A 17,885-nucleotide genomic window follows, 5' to 3' on the forward strand; every position below is an offset into this window, starting at 1 on the left:
AAAAAAGCGTTGTGTGTGTGTGTGTGTGTGTGTGTGTGTGTGTGTGTGAGAGAGAGAGAGAGAGAGAGAGAGAGAGAGAGAGAGAGAGAGAGAGAAACAGTTAATATTTGGGGGAGGTTCCAAAGAAATGGCTTTTTGGGGGGGTAAAGAAGAATCATGATGTGTGTATTGTTCACAAGTCTCCTCCTAAACAAGAAAACCTCTACAAAAAACTCCAACTAAAAATAATTTTGTTCCCAATTAACCAGAAAAGCATTAGAGTTTACCACAAGTACATGTGAGTTTTCACAGGCAAACAAAACACTTTGGTTCAGGAAGAGCATGAAGTCGGCTGGGCTGGGAGGACAAGGAAAACAGCTTTGGAGAGCTTAAGAATCACTGTATCTAAAAAAAAAGGTAAAATCTGAAACTCAAAACCCTACAATATTCTGGAGGTGAGATGAGGCAGAAATCTTAGGACTTTCCAATATCAACATGCCAAAAACAAACAAACAAACAAAAAAACTCCACTTTTATCTTATCAATTACATGTTCAGATTTTTTTTTAAAAAGCATATGACTACACATATTGATGTTTGCCTTCTCTGAGTTGTTTAGTCTTTTATCCGTGTTTGGTTAAAACCAGTAGAAGTGGATAATGAAGATTTTCTTCATATGTATCCCATTTTTCATTTTTCAACTGAAAATTAAAAAAAAATAAGAGGATCAGTTTTTACTGATTTACAGTTTATTATAGATAATAACTTACTTTAATCATTTAAGAGAAATATCATCCATAACCTGATACACAACTTAAGAGCAAACACAAATTTTAGCACTCTATGGAAACCCAGTGACAGCATTACGGAAATATGAATCATAAGTTATTTTCGTGAGCAGCACTTTTCAGAACACAAGCCAAACAGCATTTTACAAAAAGAATCTGAACAACAAATTACTGACTCAGGAAGTTAACGACATTGCCTAAGGATTTCACCAGAAAGTGTGAAGTTTTTCACCAGGAGGTTAACTTACCATCCCTAGACCGAGCTATGTGTAAAGATGCAGTAGCTCCACCCTCCTCCCCACCCCATTGTGTTAGAGATCGCCAGACATTAGCAGACCCCGACAATACCTCGACACGACAAGAAGGTTTGCCTGTTCTTAGATATCAGAAAGGCCCTGTAGCAGCTCCTGAAGAGTTTGTTATTTGTTTTATTTTATTTTTTTAATTAATGATGTGAAATTCAAAAATTCCTTTATCAGAGAAAAATAGAGCCCCAACTCCTTAGCTCAAGGTCCATAAGCCCTTCCATAATGAATTAAAATTAAAAAAAAAGACTCACAAATCTAAAATTAACATTCTCTTAATTAGCCAGAATGGTAAAAGATATTTTGCTAGTTATAAATACCAAACTCATATTTTTTTGAGTGTCCAATCATGTTGAGACCTCGATCAGATTTTTTTTTTTTTACTACTTGTTAAATATTTTATTTTTTTAAAAAATTGATTTGGAGGTAAGGACATCCTGCATATTATTTTCAACTGGAGAATGAAACAATTTGGGGATTGATATAAATCGGTCAAATACGACCCCCAATCTAAACAAACAAAGCAGCTCAGCACTGCTTTCTTTCCCAGAATGGCCACAAACAAAATATGGGCTAGTCTAGGACAGGGTACTGTAAACGTAATTGGAACGTAGGCCTTCTCTAGAGCATAGTCCTTAGCTGGGAAGCGGCTCTGGACGCCTTGGGCCCCTCATTAATTAACATACTTTTCTCCTTCCATAGGGGGAAAAAGCTGATTTAGTTTTTTCATTCTAATCTACTTTATTGAGGTGTGAGTTGCATAATCACTGAAGTAACTTCAATTTATTTCCTAGAAGACTGTCAATATGGAAAGATCTTTACAGATTCTTGTCACCCCAACATAGTAAAGGTTTTTTTTTTATCTTTTTTTTTTTTTTTAAATCACAGTTCCCCATTCTTTTCATTCTTAGAAGAATACAGGATAAATGACCTCACAGATTTCCTATAGCAAAACCACCAGTCAGGACCTACTAAGTCCAAACATCTCTGATCCTACTTGCCCCCCACTTGGGAGAGTGACAGAGGGAATTCCCCCCAAATGCTTTACACTGGGTGGAGAGAGGCAAAGGCAGCTGAATTCTTTCCTCAGGGAGTGGGGATAAAGGAAAGTTGATTACTCAGCTTGAATCAGCTGACCTACTCACTCACAATGTACTAATAGAGAGAGACTCAAATGAGCTCTTTAGAAAGTCCCTGAGGTAATAGGTGGGATAAATAATTCTTCTGTAAATATGGGCTAGAAACCACTTTTAACTTGGATTCTGTGCTGACCTCTGCAGGCCGAAACGGAGGCTTCGTTCCTGGAAAGGGGGTAGGTCCAGTTCAATGCCATCTGTGAGCCCTTCCAGCAACAGAGGAGGAGGGAACCCTCCAAGAAAATATTATAACCTGTCACCAGATCATGAACATGTCAAGACTATAGCATCAGGGTACTTGAAACACACACAAAACAGTTAGAAAAATACCTGCTTCGGTGGGGAACGTTATGTGGCTTAAGAGTAATTCCATGTATCAAAGCTATGTTTCTGTGCCCAATTAATAATTATAATTTCAAGAAATGAAAAGGCACCTTTTTTAAAAAAAAATGAACAAAAAGCAAATTGTGAATAAAACAATTTTTCAATTTTGCAGGTTAAAGCAAGGTCTTTGAGGACTGAACTAAATTACATAGCTGCTATTAGTAGCATTATGCTTTACTTCATAATTGGATGTAACACGCTCAGCCTTACCCTGTGAATAGCTGCCGCAGGAGTGGAGTTCATACTGTTTACCCTTTACAGTATCCACAATTATCAACAGCACACCACACAGATTCTGAGCACCAGCCACTTATAATGTGGCATTTTGAATAGATAAGCAGAAATGCAATATGGCCGTTCTTTTGACACAATGTCCTGACTTTACCACAGAGCCAGAGACTATTTTTCATTACCAAGTGCACACACACACACGTGTGCGTGAGCACATACATACATACATACATACACACAGAGAGAAAAGAAATCAACACAGGTAGTTTTGAGATAGAAAAAAATAATGCTTTGGAGGAAATGACATTTTAAAGGCTATTTTTATGAATGAGGGGCTTTTTATTAACAAAATTCCAAGCTAACAGTAGTTCCTTCCATTTCCTAAGTGAGATCTCCACTCCCCTCAACAATTTGCCAATCTCACATCTGGACACATTTGAGCCGCCCAGCTGGGCAGTGCCTGCCACAGCTAGCTAGCAAAGGGACTGAGGGTAGGAGGGGCAAGCTGGGTTGTGTTTTAACTCCCAACGCCTAGGACAGATGCAAAGCCAGTATTTTAAGAGCATCCACCACCTCGTGAAGATTGGCTCCCAAGCAAGGTGGCTGCAGAAGGTGGGTGCAGTATAACCAAAGCTCTGGCAGAAAGTATAGAATGGCACAGATTTGATTACAGGCTTGCTTTTTTAACGGAAATAAAATTTCACAGCTAACAATGAAAGGTGAAAAGTTTAAGAGGCAAAGCTGTTCCTCCTGATCACTGACTGTTAATCAGCTTCATGGGTGGCTGCCTAAATCTGTGGATTTTTTTTTTTTTAAACTTGCACTACTGCCAAGATTGTAACTAATTTTCTCCCCCTGTTGTAGGAGGAGGGGTGAAAAACTCTACATAGGAGGCAGCTGTGTATGAGTGACACGAGGCACTAATGCAGAGGGCAAAATTAAAATTCATGAATCTCTTCACAACCATTTGTGTAACAAGATTAAGACGGGACAGCAGCAAAGAGCTGTATTATCAGACGTCTTACAGTTCTCCAGCTGGTTACGCTCTATTCCAAAACAGTAGGGCTAAGAGGATAACATGCAGCCTGAAGGAAAACTCCTCTCCTTCATTTGGGAGCAGTCTCATCCCAGGGAAGGTGGAAGTTTACAAGGAGATGGAGGGGAAGGCAATTGGTTTCCCCCACTAAGAGGGAAAACTTTTTAAAGCTGGGGATCACTAGCATAAGGCAAATATAAGATGGCTTCTGATGTCAGCATCCCCTACCCTCCCTACCCTGCCCTACTCTGGGGAGGCTCACACTCCCAGACAAGTACTCCTGGGCTTGGATCACTTGTCCAGCATGCAGCACCATGTCCTACTTTGTCCTGAGGACGGATGGGATGGTAGCAAGAGAGAAACAATGGAGTAGCTCTCTTGGTGGCTTTGATATATATATATATATTCAATCCTTTGGAAGATGCCCTCTAAATCTGTAAGGAGGCAGCATTCACTCCAGACCAACTCTGCCAGCTCTGCTCACCAACACCTACCTCCACACCCCCCCTCCAAAAGCCCTAGCTCAGTGGGGATCCCTTCTGCACACCCTCATTTTATAAACAACCACAAGTGTATCCCTTATAGCTTTGCCGGAATGCATCTGTCCTGAGAGTAATTATTCCAGCGTGATCCGAGGCCCTCGATGGTGGAAAGTCTGGTGCTCTATGTCTCTGTTCACGGGACAAGAGGCACCCTTTTGTAGTCATGCAATCTCAGGATTTTGAGCTGGATGGGTATCTTCTAGCCCAATATTCTCATTTTACAGATGAGGAAAACCGAGGGCCAGGCAGCCAAGATTCAAACCCATGTCTCCTACTCTAAATCCAGCACTCTTCCCATTTTGGGCTAAACACCACCAAAAAACTTAGATATACTGTTGCTATCATGTTATACCAATTACCTAAAGCTCTCCCTGCACATCTCCCAGCAACATTTCAGATACTTAAAAGATGACAAAAGAGATCCCTGAGGTAATGTGTAAAGTGAATGAATAGGGGAAAACTCACATACTTTGATTTTTTAGACATTTATGCTGAGATAATGAATTAAGGCCCTCTGTCAATTCTACTTATTCAATAAATGCTACTTTTGTGAAACTAGTCAATCAGTCAATGATTATTTTTGAGGGTGCTTATTTATGGGCGTGCGCTATGCTGAGGTAGGCACCAGGCAGAGTTTAAAGAGAAAGTCACTGTTCACTGAGCACTTATACAGGTGGGGGGGGGGGGTAAGCCAAGGACTCTACTGTTGACTTCAGAACAGTCACTGCAGATGATAGGGTGGACACGTCCCACAGTGCAGAGCCCCATATAAATCACCTGGTGACTTGGATTTTACAAGCTGACCATGAGAAAATACATGTGATGTTCCAGGAGATAATGATGATTCACATTTATGTAAGTGCATGGCATCATGTTAAAATTCATCATCAGGTGACCTCTGTACCTCTAATCTCTTCCCTAGTAACTACAGCTGAAGAGGAGACCACTCTGTTATGAGGGATGGAGAAAAAAAGGGGAGTAGGAGAGAACATTCCACCTACCACATAATACCCTGAAAGCCATTCCTCCTGTTCTGGGGGTGGGGTGAATGATGGAAAATAGGTTTCTAGGCAAGTGGATGAGAGCTGAGTTATATGTAATTTTCTTCCCCTCCCCCCTATAATAAATGGTGGACCAGATTCTGTCAGAAGGAATAAATTGCTAGTTATAGAAGTATTTAACTCTTTCAGTCCATAAGGTCCAATTTTAGTAAATCTTCTTCCAGGGACTAAAATGGGACCCTGGTGACCCCAGGAAGTCAATGTATTTCCAGGAAGTGCCTGGCTTCCTCATTCTCCCTTCAAAGATGAAACTCATCCTGCATCCATTTTCTTTTTTTCTAAAAATAAGACATTGCCTACTATACCAATGGGTAATAAAGAGTGTTGGGGAGGCTATTAATATTTTCCCAGGAGGAAATCAAGGTCAGACCTTTAATTTTTGCAACTACAAGTTTCAAAATCATGACGAGCCAAAGGATCTTGCTGAGGTCAGATTAGCTTAGCACAGGCGATTTCTGTGAGGCGTGGAGCAATGCCCTAAAATCATCAGAGGTAATAAATGTGATCCTGATAAGCCTGACATGTATTAACAAACATAGGATTCCTAAAAAGTTTTCTGTGGAACACCTGCCTCTCCGTGTCCTACATTACTCTTCTTCTATAAATAATAAAAAGGCTGATAACACTGCTTTATGTAAGCAAGCTTAGAAATCACTCTCAGATAAGTGCTTTTGACCTAAATCTTGTAGCTCCTCGATCTGACATATAACCTCGCAACTGTGAAATTCTGTATGAGATTTAGCAGTCTGAAACTGCCAACTGACCCAGCTATAAAGCTAGGGGAGATAAGGATTTACAGTACGATATGATACAATTAGACATTCACCTCTTATTTATTTTGGGACAGCAAAGCATTTAACCTACTTAAAGGCGGTAGGTTTTTTCATTAAAATATAAATGCTTATTTATTATTCATTTCTATGCCATCTCTCCTGCATCTCACAAATTAGTCCATTATGAATGGAAAGATTAGTTTGTTACAGAAAAAAAGAGTAAATAGGCACCGTTTCTGTAAAATCCTCCTAGACGTGCAAAGATAAAAGATGACTTTGCCACACAAAAATAGTCAGATACAAATAGCTGTTCAGAAGCAACACACCTAAGGAGTACTTTAATCAAATATTTAGGTTACCTGCCAAAAAGACCATGATCTCTTCAAAATGCAATGCGGATTAAAGTGTTATCTAACACAAGCAGAAAACTAACCTTGCAGTGGAAGTTTGAAATGTGTTCATCATAATTTTCATGTCTTTGGAGAGAGAAACCAGCTTTTTCAGCTAGATTGCAAAACTGGTTTAAAGTAGTCCCTCGGAGTGGGGCAAATACCATCGCTTTCCCCTAGAACATTAGAAAGGAAATTCACACATTGTCAAACTGGAAAGTGACCAGACATTAGAGATATTAGCACAAACATTTAGAGAGCTGCTCTTAGGCAGGGAGACCCAATTGTTCTTAATGAGGCTTCCACAGAGGGAATAATAAAACTGGCTATTCATAATAAGACTAGATTTTAGTGAAAGAAAAATTATAAAGTATTTTGACAAGTTTTTTTTTTCCCCACATCAAAAATGAGCCACTGTCACACAAGCAACACACCTAACAGATGGAATGATGCTGAAACTTGGTGTTTGGTATAATATACACCATCTCTCTAAAGTCCAACATAGAAACCTTCTGGTTGTATAGAGTGCCTAGAACAGTAGCACATACCCACTGTTACTGAATACCCAGGGACCGTTCAATAACAGCTGACAACACGTACACAATGCAGAACATCTCAATAGTATTTGTAGGTATGGGGATACACAGCGTTCATTTGTTATCTCTTGAAAATGCTTTATAATCAGAACCTCATGTCAAGCAATGCTCCATAAAAACACATATGATCACCAAGTTTTTTTTTTTAATGAATATGTAGAGTATTCAGATTTCACTACTACCAACAGCCTTTTCCAGCTTCATTGAAATCCGTCAAAATGGCCATGATTCTAGCAAAGCAACTCATTCTAGCTTTCCAGCATCTGAATTTCAGTGACACTGATTTAATAGAGCAAATTATTTCACTCAGTACCACATAGCCTTAAGAAATTTTTTTTTCTTCTTCAACAAGGTATTTCCTTGATTTCAGAGGAACCTCTGACATAAAGTTCCTCTAAATGATGACAACTACTAGGGTGTCACACAGGTATTTTGTTCTCCTGAAATTTTTAGGTGTTCAAATCATCAAACTATCTTTGTCTTTCTAAAGAAGTCTATTAGCTCCTAATTATTTTCAAGGCTATCAACATTGGCTGCCAGTACTCTACTACAGTTAAGTGTCACTTTGGGGAGATTTTGCAATCATGAAAACATGCCATATCTGCTCCTGAAGAACAGACTGTCATTTAGAGTGGTAGAAGAATATAGCACAGAACAGTGGAAACAACACTGAAATTAGAGCCATCAGACCCCAATTCTAGTGCCAGCTGTGATGGAAAGTCACTTAACCTCACTGTCTCAGTTTCTTCATCTGTCAAATTGTGTAACAACATCTTCAAGTAAGGGGTTGTTTTGAGGATCAAATGACATCACTTATGTAAAGCACTTTGAGAAATAAGGAGGGTTACCCAAATGTAAAACTGAAATTTTACTTTTAATAGCATCTAATCTAAGGCTACACATATTTTATACTCAATAAATATTTATTGAATCGAATTGGATGCATATGCACTCACTTCCTCAACTACCTGTATGAGGACACACTGTCACATACACACACACACACACACACACACACACATACACACACATACTATATTTTTATAATGTGTTTACATGTATATAAGCACACCAAGGCACATAATTATAGCAGCGCCATTCATGCCACTACACTTATGGGTCTGTCAGCTTTTCCATTATTAATTGCTATTTTCAGGAGGTTTTCAAACTTAGCCACAAAAATTCATTCTGATGTGAAACTGGATATAATACGTGGTCTCAGCAGGGGAGCAAAAGCCTCCATTAAAAAAGAAAAAAGAATAAAGAATACTAGTAGGTCATTTAGTCATTTCTGAAAGCTGGTTGGCTTTTTAGATGTCTGAACAATGAAAACTGTTTCATTTAAAGCTGCCTTCCAGAATTGTTTTATGGTCACAATGAGAGAGTCAAATTTTTAAAGCTATTATCTATGTTATATATTTAAATCACTGCCATGGGCTTCTTGGGTTAAGTCAATGTTCAGTTTCACAAAACCAGTCCAGATTCTGCCACTAGCTTGCTGGGTGACCTTGGGCAAGTCACCTGGCCTTTTAAATCTTGTAGGAAAGCTAAAGGATGGCTGGAAGTGATCTCACCCATTGCTCATAACCTTTTTGACATTGCCTCTGAACTCCACTTATATTCTGCCCATACTGTGGTTGTTTGCATAGAGGTCTTTCCCTCCTTAAGGGCAGGGTCTTTGTCTTACATCATCTTTTTGTTTCTCCAGGGCCTGAGGGCCAGGGCCTTGCCCATGGTAGGCATTTAACAAACAATTTAAAAATTGAGTTGAATAGCATCTAAAATTTTGATGACCAAACCCATATCTTGAATGATCTAAAAACTAAAGCCCTTGGGAGACTTAAAGTTCTATTTCATTTAATCCATATGTGAAGTAAAATCGCCTCTCTAATAAGCTCTATTTTCAGCTTATTGTGATGTCATAATGTCCATTCTGGGATGGCATTCTATCTAGTAAGAAGAGAAATAACGGCAAACAGTAATTATTTGAGCCTATTATTTAGTTACTTTTAAATGTATCTTCCCTTCCTCCCTCCATTTCTTCCTTCCTTCTTTCCCTTCCTTCCTTCTGGCTGGGGACTTCTATCTCCACCCCAATTAATGTAATTAAAGAAAGCAGCTCAGTAAATGATTCAGTGAGTAAACTGGATGGGGTGGGGGGAGTGTCATTAATCAATTTGAGAGAAATAAAGTCTTTTGACCACTGGATAGGCAGCTGATGCCACTCAGAAAATAGTCTGTGATTGGATGAAAGGATAAGTACACACTTCTTGGCCTATGCACAAAACAAAGCAAGCCAGGTCAGCATAGTAAAGTCTCTTGTCAAACAAATGTAGTGGTAGAAGACTGCCAGTCAAGTCTATGAGGGAATCACTTGATGGTGGGGTGGAGAGAGTCTATTTCTGCCTCTGTGTCTCTCCCATCCCATTTCAAGATTCTGATGATATATCAGAAGGGACTCTGGTGACAAGGGTTGGTAGTAGAGTCTACTGGAGTCAGTAGCAATGAATGAAGAGTACAATGCTAGCAACTCCTGTGGAGATACAGTTGACTAACTGTTCCTGCAAGCACTACAGCCACAACTATGGAAGACCCAGAAAACAAAGTTTTCACCAGGGTCCTTCTACTGTAAGTGTTTCAATATCAGAAACTTAGAAGATTTTATCAGTAGAAATGACCTTAAGTAAGAGGAGTTATTATCTACTTTACCCTTGTACCTTTAGGACCATGGGATCTTTCCATTTTGCTTGCGGTGGAAATTTTCCCTATGTGTTTCTCCCCAATTAGAATGTGAGCTCCCTGAGAGCAGGGACTGTCTTACTCTTCTATTTGTATTCCCAGTGCTTAGCACAGTGATTTGCACATTGTGAGTGCTTAATAAATGACCTATTCATTCATTCCATGACAAAACTGGTTGCAATAAAATTCACCTAAGAACAGTGGCAGCTTCTGGACTGTGACACCTTGTGACAGTGCCAGCTGTTGACTCTACAAAGGCACCAGAGGACAAGTGCATTTAAGGGGAGCCTCCTGAAGGCTCTCCAAAGGAAGAAAAGGACTTCCAATAACCAGTAGTTGTGAGATACCCTTTTATAACATGCATTATTTATACAGTCTCTCTACTTTTGTACTTTAAATTTGAGCCCATTTTCCCTAGGATGTGTCCAGAGCAAGAATGTACCTACAGTTTTGGGGGGGGGGGGAGGTTTTATACTAAATATTCTTACTGTATTACCTTAGTAAATACCCTTTTCTAACAGCTAATTGAGGTGACTGGCTGATAATCAATGGGATGCACACCAGTGAGGGCTCATAAGCAACAGTAGAAACACAGCCCCTCAAGGTTACCTCTAAACCCTGAGGGTAGTCATATGCTGCCTTCTGGGAACCTCACCCACCAATGTTAATGGGAGTTGGGGAAGTAGTCCCTGAGTGGTGCTATGCTATAGAGGTACAAGCCTTTGCAAGTACTAAGACAGGTACTTTATAAATATAAGGTAAGAAATAACTTCTGATTAAGTTTTTTAAAATGTTATTTGTTGAATCTGCATAACTCTATTTCAGGAGGGGTGGGGTGTGATTATAACTTCTGCCTGTAAGTTTGGGATGGTATAAGATCTATGACAGGTACTTTTCTGAAATTTTTTAGTAAAAGGCACCGGGTAAAGTATTCAAAAAGGACAATATTTGAATCTCCCTGGCACCCTAGAGAATTGTTCTGGATTGGGGATATGGACAATGAGTTCAAAATGCATCCCAGCTGATTAGATAAGGACTGAAAATTAATAATTAATAATAATGAAAATAATTAACAAAGGGACTGATCAATGAGTGCCTAATTCCTTCAGCACGTGCTCAAAACAGTTTCAGTCCAAGTCACCATGAGAATAAGTTTCTGGCCACAATGATTCAAAGAATGGTGCTATCTGTTGACAAAAAGTCTTCTAATTGGCTGTGGAAAAACCAATGATGCAGAAGGTGCTAACCCTGAACTGAGTGCATAAAAAGGTGGGCTCCACTCCAATCTCATTCTCTTTCCTTTGGAGGCTTTGAATGAGAAGAGATACTTTGAGTTGCAGTGTGGGGGAGGGTCAAGCTGGCCACATTCCCCCATCTGGTCAATGTATATCCATGAACACATAGTACCTCTGATTCTTCTGTGCTTATTCTTTCCTGATCTTAAGTGAATTACTAGACTGAGAAGGGGAGTGCCCAGGTGATTGCATGAATTCAGGGGATCCACAGAGGTTCCATCAGAAGTCCCACCAGCAACCAGAGTCAGTAGTAGTGGCTACCAGAGAAGTAGTAGCTAATGACAGTGGAAGCCCTTGTGGAAAGACCTAGGATGATGATGGCTATGGTCTTAAGGAATATGATACTTGGAGAGAGAAGGGCTAGCTATGGCCTTTAGAAAGGCACTGACACCTGGAGCCTAGCAGAGAGATAGCTAAAGATATCTAAGGAGAACTTCATGAAGGCTCCACAGAGGAAAAAAAAAGGGGAGAGGTTGGGGCCAGGAGTTGGGAGACACCCTGCACCACATGTGTGCCTTACTACCATTGTACTTCACATTTGAGCCCATTCTCCCAAGGGACATGTGGAAGGGGGGAGTGTATACCTGATATAGGAAGAACATTGTGTACCCATTATTCATGCCATCCCCTCTTCAGTTGATCTCTTTTCTAAAAGTTAATGGGAGTTCACATGATTCTACTTATTAATAGGGCATATACCAGTGAGGGCTCAGGAGTGATAGGGTTAGAAGCCACAACCCACAGGGATACCCCTAGAACCTGAGAATAATGAAGAGCAGCCATCATTTGGGAACCAAAGCCCTAGAGAGAATGGTACACTTCCTTCTTTCATCATACTCAAATATCTTGGAGGAAAGATGGAATTATTATAATCATCATCGTTTTAAGGGTCTTCAAGAACACCAGCAGAGCACAATAGTCCACCTAGTAGGATCTTGGCAGATAAATTGCATTTTTTGTTTTCTAAAAATTAAAAACATAAGAATTCTATGGATGTCAAATTATCATGACTTTAAATAGGTGACTTTCAATTAATCCAAGTTTAACTTCTTATATACTTACATTTACAAAGTATTTTTAAAATTCAGAAAGATCACTAAATCAAACACAAACCTTTGCTTATGATCTTTTTTTTTTTTTGCTTTTTTGCTCATTTGTCCCTAGAGAGGGCAGAAGTTCCATGTATTGATTTTACATATATCTTGAATGAATCTGTAGACATTTTGCTGGAGTCATATGTATTCACTTTTGTTTTCTTTTGGGTCCTAACTTGGGATTTCATTGGAGTAGGAAAGTCCCCAGTGAAGAAACTCCCTCTATCAATGCATATCAGCAACTATTCTTCAACTTAAGAGTCTAAGAGTGTTTCTTGGGGCCAGTGAGAGGCTAAGTGATTTGTGCAGGGTCATAAGGCCAGTATGTGTGAAAAGTGGGAGTTACTCATAGAATTATCAGTTTAGAGTTGGAAGGGACCTTAGAGGCCATCCATCTAGTCTAATCCCTTAATTTTAGAAATGAGGAAAGAATCTGAGGCCCAGAAAAATTAAGTGACTTGGCCAATATCACACAAGTAGTAGTGTTGGGATTTGAACCTAGATTCTCTGATTCTAGGCCCAGTGCCCTTTCCACTGTATTATACTGCCTCCAGACCCCAGGTCTTCCTAATTCCTAGGCCAGTTCTCTATCCACTACACCACGATGCCTTGCTCTGCATTTACTTCATTAGTGTGATTTAAACTTTTTAAGAGGAGTGTCTTAGGCTTATAAAATGTTTTTCCCCCCTTTTTATGACAAGTATTTTAGTAATTCCCTAAAAAATAAGAACTTACAATTATATTGGTTGTTTAATTGTTTCTCAGTTGTGTCCAACTTTTCAAGATCCTAGTTGGGGTCTCTTGGAAAAGATACTACAGCGGTTTGTCATTTCCTTCTCTGGCTTATTTTACAGATGAAAAACTGAGGTGAACAGGGTTAAGTGACTTGCCCAGGGTCACACAGCTAGTAAGTGTCTGAGTCTTCCTGACTCCAGGCCCAACACTCTATCCACTGTACTACCTAGCAGGCCCACACTTACATAAACATTTTCAAAATGCTTTCCTCACAATAACTCTATAAGGCAGGTTGTGCAAAATATCATTGTCTCCATTTTACAGATGAAAAAACTAAGGTTTAAGGCATTAGTTCTCAAACTTTTTGGTTTCAGGACCACCTTTGCACTCAAACATTATGGAGGATCCAAAGAGCATTTTTTATGTGGGGTAAATATCAACTGATACTTATTGTATTAGAAATTAAAACTTCTTAATAGGATTATTTAAATAGTTTTGACTTTCCAGACCCTATGAAAGGGGTTACATCCTGGACCATGTTTTGAGGACCACACTTAGAGAGGTTATTTACCTATGGTCCTGGACTCAGGTCTCCTGACTCTAAGACAAGCCCACTGTAACTGGATTAAAATGTAATCGGGAAATACCTAACAAAATAAATAAAAATACAGTAGAACATAGATCATGTCAATATATGGTTTTCTAAGTCAATGTGAGGCCAGCAGGGATCCTTATATAAAGTTTAGTGGCCTTGTTTCTATTTGAGTTTGATACTTCTGAACTACGCCTACTAACATCTCTGTGTCTAATCTGGTGCAACACAGTATGGTGGGGTTACCAAAAAAGATATAGGACATGGGCCCAGCTCTCAAGGAATTTACTCTGTAGCTGGGAAGATAAGATTTATATTGATGAAACTAGAGAATAATACAAAGCAGTATGTGATCAAATACTAAATTTCATGATAAAGTATAAAAGATGTAGGTCTTAAATTTTGCTTTCAAGGAAAATTAGGTTTTGGAATGGGGGAGGGGAGGCAACATGAACAAAGGAATGGAGATGAATGACAGTAAGGGGACTAGACTAACTGGAGGGGAGTCAGTGCTGGGCAAGATGAGGCACTAAAGCTGCTCCATGAGTTCAGGCCAAGCAGTGAAGAAGCCAGGCCAAGGGGTCCAGATGGACACGGAGGCCAATCTTCTCATTTCACAGATGAAGAAACTGAGCACTCCTTCTCAGGTGTGAGGCCATAATCACAATAACAAACGTTTATTCAGCCATTTTTACACTTTGCTTTGCACTTTTTAGAAATGATCTGTTTGGACGTAGGTAGTAAAAGTGTGAGCTGGAGAAAGACCTAAGCCTTCTTAGAGCAGGGGTTCTTAACCTGGGGTCCATGAACTTGTTTTAAAAATATTTTTTATAACTAGTTCAATATCATTGACTTCTTGTGTAACCGATTTTTACATGTTTACACAATCTTTTATACACTTAAAAACATTATTCTGAGAAGAGGTTAAGTGACTTTACTAGGCTGCCAGGGGATTCCATGACATGCACACACAAATGTAAAAAACCTCTATTTTAGAGAGAGCTAGTTGGTCTTTAATCTTTAACCTTATTAATATAGTTTATAGTTCATAGTGAGGAAAGATTTTATACATCTTGTTACTTTTTTTCTTTTCTATGTCCTCTCAATAACAGATCCTCTCTCTAGGATAGAGGCTAGGTATTTTCTCTTAGGCTCTTCTTTGAGTTATAAAAAAAAAACTGAATTGACTTAGCTCTTCTCAAAACAACCCCTTGCAGGTCCTCACCATTGCCTGGTAAGTTGTCATTACTTTTTTCACCCAGGAATAGACCAAAAAAAAAATGTTACAGGCCAAAGAGGTGGTAGAAAAATTGACAAGAACCTGGGTTTCCCGGCGCGTCTTTTCACAGCACTCAGCCCTTACAAACCAATTTCCATGAGACAAGCAAAAACAGTTTGTACTAAATGTCAGTTAAATAAAGTAGATTACAGATGTTAGAGTGAAAAAAAAAAAGGAGAAAATCTGTCAGTAAAAAGCAATTGCTCTTCTAAAGAGGGAGCCCATCATTTACATCTACAGCATTTCTCAGATAGAGTCAGGGCTCTTGGAATTTGGCAGTTAGGCTAAGGCTAGTTTCTGGAGAAGGTTAAATGAAGTCTGCAGTGATATTTTTGAATTCTTGTCAATTTGGCAACAGTGATAACAAGCAGGAGACCTGTCAATATTGCTGTCCCCCAAATCTCCTCCTGGTCCTAGGTAAACTCCTATTTCCTAGCTTCCCTGAATGCCCTTTCTGAAGCCATTTCTGAGGAGAATTAGCAGATACAGTTTGTTAGTTGTCACTTCTGGTCCATAGTTCAACTTGCAGGCTGTTGCCTTATTTTAAATTACATTTGGGGCCTCCAAACTCAGACACTGGGATTGCTAGAGACTTGCAGTAGCATAGACTTCAGTGCATCTCACTCTATCAATCATCAGTGACAAGAAGCCAGTCACCAAAAAAGGGAAGTGTTGCTTCATTGAATACAATTTGCTGATTTCAACCTTTTTTTTTTTCGTTACTATCATTCACATTGCTGTCTTTGTGCAGTTTTGCTGCTGAAACTTCTTGCGCGCAGTATTGTTGAATGCTGGCAGAAGTGACATCTATTGTCTCTGTAGTTTCCCCTGAACCAGGGAATTTGGGAAAGTTTTCATTTTTAGCAAGTGACAAACATTTCCTGCCCAAACTCAAGTCTCTGCTGGTGAATCTCACTGCTCCTTGTCGGGAGGTTGTCTATAATTGCCCACCCAGGAACAGGTGTCAGATTAGCAGCAGGGCTGGGACACAACCCTGAGATTTCTCCATTGCTCCTGGACTAAACTGGAAACCTGCCTTGCTCATTAAGCTCTCTCCAGGGACCCTTCCTCCCCTCAGCCACATCCCTATTTATAATCTTCTGAAGGACTGAGTAGCAGCCCTCCTCCTCCACCCCAACCCCCTCCACTTGCCATTCTTTGCCTCTGGACACGTTGGGAACCAGCAGCTGGTTTTGCTTTAGCTAGAAATCTAGGGGTTGAAATTTCCCTAGGAGTCAAATCATTTTTTTAAAGGAATGCCATTCACAAATGATCAACCTCTTAAGTGGAGAAAATTTTGCCCACCACTTTCCAAGCACAAATTTCAGAATGGGCCCCTTAAGCCTTTGTTCACTGCAAAACAAATTGATCTTCAGGCATTTCCCCACCCCACCCCCAAACATGGGGGCTACTTGGGTGGCATTGTACCTATGGAGAGAGATAAAGGAAGACTTTTGCACTTTCACCCTGCACACTAGAGTTCCATGAGTAATTAGCCCTCAATAAGCTGATTCACTGATCTTCAGCAAGTGGGTATTTCCTGCAAGTGGGAAGGGTTTAGCTAACACTGGTGTTGTACATAAATAACATGGTGATGTAGCTACAGAGAGTCCTAAGAACTCCCTGTAAATATCTCATGTTGAATTGTCAGAACCTTGAATTATTAGAAGGGAGCTATGGATGCTGCTTCCAAATGCAGACGGTGGGGCACGGAGGAAAGGGCAGTATGCTTGTTACTGGAAGCCCCCATCAGGTCAGGTTCCTGCTCCTTCCTGTCATCCCTTCTCTGAGAATGAGGGAATGTACTATGAGGATCAGAGTACTTGCCCACCCATTTCACAGAAGTGGAGTGAGGAAAGTACTTTGCGAATCTGTAGGTCCTACAGAACCATATTTTCTTCCTGACTGATCTGTTAGAATCCCTGCAGCATTTGTGCCTTCAAACCTTGGAGGGGTTGGTTAAATTGCAGATAGAGGGAAGGGAATAAGCATTTATAAAATGCCTACCATGTGTCAGGGTCTGTGCTAAGTACTTTTAACAAATATTATGTTATTTAATTTTCTTTTTTTTAATCTCATTTAATTTTCAAAACAACCCTAGGAGGTAAGTGAGGATACTGAGGAAACTACAGCTTAAGTGACTTGCCCAGGGTCATACAGCTAGCAAGTCACTGAGGCTATATTTGAATTCAGGTCTTTCTGACTCCTGGCCCAGTGCTCTATCCACTGTGCCACCTTCAGATAATTTAGCTACCCAGTAAGAATTTAGCTATCCCATGTAACCCATGTAAGGTTTTTAAAAAATTTTTTAACGAAATCTTATATTTTATCATAGTTAGACTAAAGCATGCTCTCTCTCTGTCTCCCTCTCTCATTGGATCTGTCTCTCACTATTTCTCCTCCTCCTCCTCTTCATCTTCTTCCTCCTTCTCCTCTTCTTCATCATCATCTTCTTCTTTTACTCCTTCTTCTCCTTCTGCTTCTGCTTCTCCTTCTCCTTCTTCTTCTTCCTTCTCTCAATAATACTAGAACCTCCACATGTCAAAAAAGATACCCGAGACCTAGGCCTTGGTCCCAGGGAACATGACATATGAATGTTAGTCTCAACAATAACAACTGACATTTTACTTAGCCCTTGACTGTTTGGAAAGCACTCCACACACTCTGCCTCATTTATGCTTAATCCTAGCCTGATAAGGTAGGTATTATAGGTATTATTATTTCCAATTTACTGATGAGGAAATTAGAGCCCAGAGAAGTCATGACATGCCCAAGGGCACACAGCTAGACATGGAATTGGAAACTAGATTTTCCTGGCTTGGAGTCAATACTCTGTCCACTGTGCTATGCACTCACTAAGAGGGGGTGTTTTCTACCATAAATAGGTCTTAACTGGTGTCATTTCATTTGATTTTAGCTCCCAATTCAGAGA

At 39.8% G+C, this 17,885-nt stretch overlaps 1 protein-coding gene across 1 annotated transcript in view; it reads right to left on the reverse strand.

The window, feature by feature from the left end:
• Positions 1-488: 488 nt before the first annotated feature.
• The window catches only part of CAMKMT (calmodulin-lysine N-methyltransferase), a 502,405-nt gene continuing 485,008 nt past the window's right edge, over positions 489-17,885 (reverse strand). Inside the window, 2 exon segments of the mRNA XM_027865015.1 lie at positions 489-679; positions 6,668-6,799. Of these exon segments, the coding sequence (XP_027720816.1) occupies positions 602-679; positions 6,668-6,799 (210 nt within the window). The 3' untranslated portion in view covers positions 489-601.

Source organism: Vombatus ursinus, unplaced genomic scaffold (assembly GCF_900497805.2).
Source record: "Vombatus ursinus unplaced genomic scaffold, bare-nosed wombat genome assembly UNPS02014778.1, whole genome shotgun sequence".
Lineage (NCBI taxonomy): Eukaryota > Metazoa > Chordata > Mammalia > Diprotodontia > Vombatidae > Vombatus > Vombatus ursinus.